This window comes from Limulus polyphemus, unplaced genomic scaffold, assembly GCF_000517525.1.
Source record: "Limulus polyphemus unplaced genomic scaffold, Limulus_polyphemus-2.1.2 Scaffold4240, whole genome shotgun sequence".
Lineage (NCBI taxonomy): Eukaryota > Metazoa > Arthropoda > Merostomata > Xiphosura > Limulidae > Limulus > Limulus polyphemus.
The window spans coordinates 75,096-83,127 of record NW_013669850.1 but is presented as its reverse complement, the minus strand read 5'-3'; the positions used below and the strand labels follow the sequence as shown (position 1 = coordinate 83,127).

General features: G+C 35.1%; 1 protein-coding gene across 2 annotated transcripts in view; it reads left to right on the top strand.

The window, feature by feature from the left end:
* Positions 1-8,032, top strand: part of LOC106470828 (urease accessory protein D-like) — a 47,541-nt gene that overhangs the window by 14,326 nt on the left and 25,183 nt on the right. The window contains exons 3-5 of one of the 2 annotated variants that reach the window (XM_013931398.2): positions 1,637-1,792; positions 3,692-3,912; positions 6,980-7,179. In XM_013931398.2, coding sequence (XP_013786852.1) covers positions 1,637-1,792; positions 3,692-3,912; positions 6,980-7,179 — 577 coding nt within the window. The remainder of the gene's footprint in view (positions 1-1,636; positions 1,793-3,691; positions 3,913-6,979; positions 7,180-8,032) is intronic. The other variant, XM_013931400.2, reaches the window with a different exon arrangement.

Below are 8,032 nucleotides of genomic sequence, written 5' to 3'. Positions count from 1 at the left end.
CAAACAAACAAACAAACAAAATTTAGAAACAGCGTGAAAGAAAAAACGATGCTTACATCCGTTTTTTATTCTGCTACTCAAAGAGATGTAGGTTACAGAATTTATAATTATATGGTAATCACTTAGATATGCTTGACCGTCCTACTTACAGATAAATGGAGAAAGATAGAGGTGATAGGTTCAAATATTTTAGAGTGGTGTTTTTCTTATTTACATATTCAAAAGTTTTCTTGTTTATATATCATCTCGCGCACTCGCGCGAGCGTGTGTGGTGATAATTTGTAACCAGCGTTATGCTTATCGAATTGTGAATTTCATCATGTTAGTTGCAATAAGCTGCCAGGTCAATTCTAATTATTATATTAATGGACATCACATGTACAAACAAAATGCAAGTAAAGTTTACAAAAGTTGTTAATTGATATGGTTATTCTTTTCAAAAGTTACCTTGGTATTACAGATTGGTTCCTTTCGAGTTGTACTGAATTGGCCTTGTAGTTAGGGCGCTCGACTCGCAATATGAGAGTTGCGGGTTCGAGTTCCCGTCACACCGAACATGTTCGCCCTTTCAGCCGTGGGGGCGTTATAATGTGACTGTCAACTCCACTATTCGTTGGTAAAAGAGTAGCCCAAGAGTTGGCATTGGGTGGTGTTGATAGGTCGCGATAGGCCTTTCCTTTAGCCTATCATTGACATATTAAGGACGCCTAGTGCAGATAGTCATCGTGTAGCTTTGCACAAATTTCAAACCAAATATTTTGAGCTAGAAATATATATAATACTTTAAAATTGTAATTCAGTATAACAATTCAATTTACAAGCGCCCTTTTAGTTACACAGTTTATCATTATTAACATCTGTTTAGGAAATAAGTTTCAGAACAGCCTAGTTAATGAATTTTACAAATTATCAAATTATTAAATAAAATAAAAATTGGCCATTATATTTTTTGATATCATGACGTTTTTGTGAAGATCTTAATTTTGAGACTATTATTTATCCGCAGAAACTGTAACTTTTTTGAAGAGTGTTATCTACGTACCTGTTTTGATTTCCTTTCAGATATCAGGTTTATCTGTTTGTTTGTTTTAAATTTCAGGCAAAGCTACACGAGGGCTATCTGCGCTAGCTGTCCCTAATTTGGCAGTGTAAGACTAGAGGGAAGGAAGGCAGCTAGTCATCATCACCCACCGCCAACTCTTGGGCTACTCTTTTACCAACGAATAGAGGGATTGACCGTCACATTATAACGCCCCCACGGCTGAAAGGCCGAGCATATTTGGTGGCACGAGGATTCGAACCCGCGACCCTCAGAATGCGAGCCAAGCGCCCTAACCACCTGCCCTTCAAGTTTATCTTGGCCCGGCATGGCCAGGTGGATAAGGCGCTCGACTCGCAATCTAAGGGTCGCAGGTTCGAATCCCTGTCCCACCAAACATGCTCGCCCTTTCAGCCGTGGGAGCGAGTAGCCCAAGAGTTGGGAAGGCAGCTAGTCATCACCACCCACCGCCCTCTAGTCTTACACTCCTAAATTAGGGACGGCTAGCGCAGATAGCCCTCGTGTTGCTTTGCGCGAAATTCAAAAACAAACAAATACTATACAGGCTCGTGTCTTTCTTTTAATACAATCAAGTAGTTGAAGATCCTTACACCGACATCTAGTGGGAATTACTGTAGGTGGATATATCTTGTTACTTATGGTGGAGGTTTGGTCCCTGGAGACCGGTTGAGTGCAGAAGTGACAGTTGGTGAAGCTTGCTGTGTTCTGTGGACCAGCCAAGCCTTTCAAAAGGTAAGAGATATTTACACTTAGTTACAAATTTTATATAGTAATAATATAATAGCCAAATGTCTGTCTGTCATGCCCTGTATTTTTTGATCGGTAAAATTCGTAGAAATATATATATGTATCAAAATTATTCTTTTGAAGAGTACATTACAAGAAAATTATCAATTTTTTGTAATTAATAAAATTTCATATCAATATAAACGTCATATACACATATATTTTTTTCATCTCGTTATTATATACATGCATGATTTGTATCTTACCATGTAGAATAAATTGATTTGAATATCTCCCCTTTGACACTTCACATAAAAGTGACAACTGTCAAAAATCGCCCACTTCAGTAGCGGTCTTTGCATAAAAACCAAAACATTTTACAACAATGCATTGCAGTCAGTGTCCTTTGCTTAAAAACAAACTCAGTGCAATTTTCCTTATTGAAATAACACATCTAACCTATATAAAAGCCAGTGTCTGTCACGTCACGCTTGATTTCTCGAAATAGGAAGAGCCATAAAAGCCAAAATGCATTTATCCAGATAGAATAGTTCAATTACTGTCTGCTCATTACGATTTTAGTGACGGGGGTACAAAGGGGGCAGAGAAACCTTATAAAGTGTAGTGAGTGTTGGTATAATAAGCCTAAAGTAAAGACGTAGTGTGGGGTCACCTAGCTTAGAGATAAATGCTTAAAATTTATCATAAAAGTGTATTGTTTCATAATTAAGCTCTATTTCCTGTTATATCACCAACGTTTTTAGTATAAAAAAATCTTGTTAATCAATGGAGACTCTAAATTGAGAAATCAACAAATATTTTTCCAGTTTTGTTGTCTATACATTTCATTTTATACTTTCATTACATAGACAAACAACAATATTAGGTTATACATTTGTTGCTAAGCGACATAACATAAAAGCCACTGGCTTTTCTATATATGAAAAGTTGTTAATCTAACTGATTTTTAGCATTAATTATTCTATGAATACGTTATGAATTCAGTTCATGAATGATCTAAATTTTGATTGGCTCACAGAGGAATTTACCGACGTTTGACTGCCTCAACTGCACTTTTCTGCCCTTTTGTTGGCCAAACTTAATTGTGCAAAATTTACATATTTCAGTTAGATATGAAATGTGAGTATATATTTATGGTATACTATAGGGTGGGGGTGGTAGAACTCGTCCCATCATAAATATAATTTCACTGTAGTAGGTAAAAGTGACAAACAAACCTGTACAAAGCCAAAAGTTTTCTTAACCTAACTCTTTCTTTCTCTTTCTGTCTCATATATGTGTGTGTGTATATATATGTTAACTTCAAATAATAAACTTAGAATCAACATTTATACTAAGCAAAGAAAGAAACGCTGTATGTCTATACCACAGTATCTTAGGTAGCCTCCATCCTTCTGTATGTTTCCTAATGGGTCAGCGGTAAGTTTACACACTTACTACGCTAAAATCGGAGGTTTAATTCCATGTGGAGGATAAAGGTAACAAAACACAGGTAGCTCTGGACTAAAACAGACTTTTTTCTATACAATTTTAAATATCAGAGTAAAAAACAGCATTTTCACATGTGATTGAACCATGATAATAAGCTATTGAAATTTAAGGGAGAGGACCAACGTGGATGTTGAATACCGATGGAATAGAAATAGAACTAATGACAAAAGTTTAGCAATGCAGTTTGTCCCGCTATAAATGAATAATAACAATAAAAAAAGATGGAGTTAAAAAAGAAAATAATTCATCCCCATCATGTTTGTTTTAGGGCAGTATTAAATTAAAGAAAAATCAGATTGTTGTACAATTAACGGATGGGAATTGTAGTGAATAGGTATTGTTATAACGGTAATGAAAGTTGATTAGAAGTACTGTTGTATTTCTTTCTTTTAGGTGTACCCTTGTAATGACAACAAAACAACAAACTTTCGAATTTCATTCAGTGTCTCTTCATTCGGCCTATTGTGTGTATTGCCTGATCCTGTAGTTTGTTTCAAGAATGCTAATTATAATCAAGAACAGGATGTTTTTATAAGTTCCACAAGTAATTTGGTGTTTTTAGATTGGCTGACATCTGGACGAATGGCCAGAGGAGAAAGATGGGAATTCACCAGGTTAGTTAACAAAAATATTTGCTCATTTGCATCATAAGCCATGGCATCATAGTTAATATTGTGATATTTCTAAATTTTTGAGGACTTTCATGCTCGTTTGTTTTAGAAAATACTGAGCTGCATCTTTTGTTTATGGTCGAAATTGTTGACAGAAGAAATCTGACAGAAGAAAGTGATATTTAAATTCTCAGTCTTTCTGCAGATATTCTGTCTCTAGACTGAGAGAAATAACTTCTGTATACTTGAATAAATAGTGTGAGCTTTCCAAAGCATATATGTTACCAGTACTACTTTGTTATTCTGAAATTGTAATAAAAAGGACATAGCCTCAAGGCAAACATCTCCAAACTTATGTACCATTAGATCAGGTTGGGGTTGCCAGGAACTTTCCCAGCTAGGAAGGCATACTGACACTATTCTCCACTACCATGTATTGGAGAATAATGTGGAATGTGAGAACAATGTGCATTCTTATGCATCTAGCATTTTGTTTCAGACTTTGCCCATGGATATGACATGCATCAGAATGCACATCTCTCCAAAATGTTTGAGGATGAGGGTCTTGTAATCACTAAAAGCTATTAGAAAAGCTGGTATCGGGTGTCTGCACTAGATGATGGTGTTGTGTAACAAATGAGCCTGTCAGTGCTTAAGGGGATAGTTAAAGAGGATTTTAATACTTTTCTCAAGTGTTTTAAGCACATTATTTCTTTAAGACCTGTTTGATATTATACGGTTTACTCAGCAGCCCAACAACAAACTTACTGATAAGAAGCCCATTAAGATTGTCAGGATATATATACTCCGAAATGCTTTTACATGCAACCTTCTTAGATCATCTACATACGTGGCCTAGATTTCATAATGTTCTCACCTTTGATTCTGAACTTAAACTTATCCATTTCTTGGTTCTCCACAAGGTCAAACATTTTATTGCTAACTACACTACAGTTACTGAGTTGCTTCTCATCTATATGCATTCAGACTTTGATTATATAAACCATCAAGACTAAGCATCAGGCACTACGCCATCTGCTCCCGATATAATCCATTTCCTCTTTAGAGAGAAGGCAGCTAGTTAACACCACCCACTGACAACTCTTGGGCTACTCTTTAGAGAGAAGGCAGCTAGTTAACACCACCCACTGACAACTCTTGGGCTACTCTTTTGCCAATGAAAAATGGGATTGCTCAACACATTATAACACCCCCACAGCTGAGAAGGTGAGCATGTTTAGTGATAGGATTGGAACTTATGACCCACAGATCATGAATCAACTGCCCTTAGCCATTAGGTCTGTGTGGGAAGTTATTGGCAGCATAATAGCCTTGCTGTATCTGCTAAAGTATCATTCAATGTTTCACCAGGCCTTGGGGGCTTATAGAACTCGAAAATTATTTTGGATAAAATTCTAGAGCTGAAGTTTTTACTGGTTCTGGTCTCCTCCTCTGCTCAAGTAACTATTTCAATTGCATCACCAGTAGCCCAAGAGTTGTCAGTGGGTGATGTTAACTAGCTGCCTTCTCTCTAAAGAGTAGCCCAAGAGTTGTCAGTGGGTGGTGTTAACTAGCTGCCTTCTCTCTAGTCTATCGCTTCTAAATTAGAGACATCTAGCACAGGTAGTGTTCTAATAACTTTACACAGAATTCAACAAACAAAGAAACAGACTTGCTACACTCCAATACCATGGCTGAACCATCATTTCAGCAGAAGTCAGACTCCTGACATTTTCAGGTGTATGAGGGAGGTTGTGGAATATCTATATATTGTCGCAAGACTTTGAGTTACAAGTGCCATTTAGACCGATGATGGAACAGGTGCAGGAAGATTAATGGTAAGCTTTGGCTGCAGCTGTTACAGCTAATTTAAACATATATTTTAACAGTAATTAAGATATTACTACCTAGATTAAGGGTATTTTCTATGATTGTGTTTATCAAATGTGTAATTAGGAATTAGTTTAAATCTTCCAATTTACATCCTTCTAATTTGACACAACTAAGTACATTCCATTGTTGAATGTAAAAATTACTATCAATTTGTGATACAATACAAATTATTTCAGACCAATTTACAGATTGTCTAGTTATAATGCTTGATTCAGTTTGTATATGATTATAAGTTCCTGTAACCTTTACACACCAAGGGATGTTTTTTAGTAAGTAAACTTGTTGTTTTGAATTGTTAAGTGATAAATAGTTCACTTTTATGCTACACAGGTGTTAGGTGGTCACTCGTGTGAACTTGTATACATAGTTCATATTAAAACTGTTGAAAATAGTGTGTTCTTGGTTAGCAGTTTGAACAACAGCAGGATTTGTTAGAGATATAAATTGGTACTGAAACATTCAACAAAGTTATTTGGACACTCCAATGATTGTAATGGAAAGCAAAAAAATATGCTAGAACCAGTCAAACATAAGAAGTCATTGCAGCATGGCATATATATATATACTGTATTGACATATACTGTATTAACATAAGTATCTGAGGTGACTATATATATATATACTGTATTAACATATACTGTATTAACATAAGTATCTGAGGTGACTATATATATATATTTACTGTATTAACAAACCTTTTGTGATCAATTAGTGGGCAGCAAAATCTGTAGACATGAACTTCGTCATACCAGATCACATGACTGGTTACTTATCACTTATTTTGCATAATGTGGTGCCATTAGAATGATTGAATAACAGCAGTTATACCTTGTTGTAGGTAGGATATAGAAAACTTTATTATTTCCTAATTATTTTAAGCATGCAGCCCTTGATCGTTGACATATTCTATAATCTATCATACATCTTTCAGTAATGTAAGTCTGCATAAATCTAAGTTATATAAGCTTTGAAGTGCAAGGATAATACCACCAAATTTATATTATAGTGGATTTAAGTTACCAAACAGCTACAAAAAAAGAAGCAAAATATGATATACCAGATGGAAAAACCATATAAAGATGTTTCACCATGCTAAGTAATATGCTAATTCAGGTTATTTTTCATTTTACAGAAGATGTGTAGTTCATTATTTGTACAGAGCATATTTAAATTTCAGGCTTAAAACCACATTGTCAGTATTCCTTGACTCGACACTTGTGTTTCGAGATGTCTTGTGTTTGAAAAATACTAGTCAATTGGAACTACGAACAAGTATGAAACAGACAAATATTGTAGGATTTTGTTTCATAACCGGTCCTGATTTAAGGCAATTCATAGAAGGCATTCTATGTGATGTTGGTTGCAGACAAGCATATGGTATGTGTATTTCTCTGATGTATATTGGATCATATCCTTTAAAGAAACCATAAATTATTTTATGTAATTCAGGTTTTTGCTAATTTAAAAATTTTCAGTGCAATTCTGATAGTTAGTAAAGTATTCTTATAACTTGTTTAAATATTTTTAACTACAGTATAAAAAGTATTTTTTTAATTGATTAAAGACTGAAGTAGAGGATATTTAGAAATGAAGGAAAGCATGGCATTTTATAAGGGCATTCTCTCTACCTCTGCACAAGGTAGTGACTATCCCTCAATGTTATAGTTAGAGTAATGTTTTCTTATCACAATATGCTTATGGAATCCATGGAGAATAGTTGGAATAATTTGAATTTACATATAAAGAGAATAAATTTAAATTCAAGATATTATGAAATACATGAAACAAACTTGTGTATATATTAGAAACAAATTGAAATATTCACAAATGATCCAACATTACTCCATTTACATGACTACAAACCTACATCATGTTGGGTCAAGGCTATTGTACGAGAGGTCCATGAGCCAGGATTTACTTTGAATCCCCTTACATGCCATCCTCAATCATCTGAAGATTGTGACAAGCTTCTTTACCCTGGCCATAAATCCATTCAGCAATTCTGGACAATTCCTCATTTAGTTGGTGGAGATCTTTTTTGTAGAAAAATCCCAAGCTTCCATCCAGTTAGCCATTATCGTATGATGTTGGTAATGGCAAGATCTTCCTGAAAGTGTTTTTGAAGCTTTGTTTTGCGGGTGGCTTTTCCCCCTATTTTGAGATTTTTTAATGCCCATTTACATAGGAACTGAGTGTGCTTTTGTCTTCGACACTTTACCCCTGTTCTAGC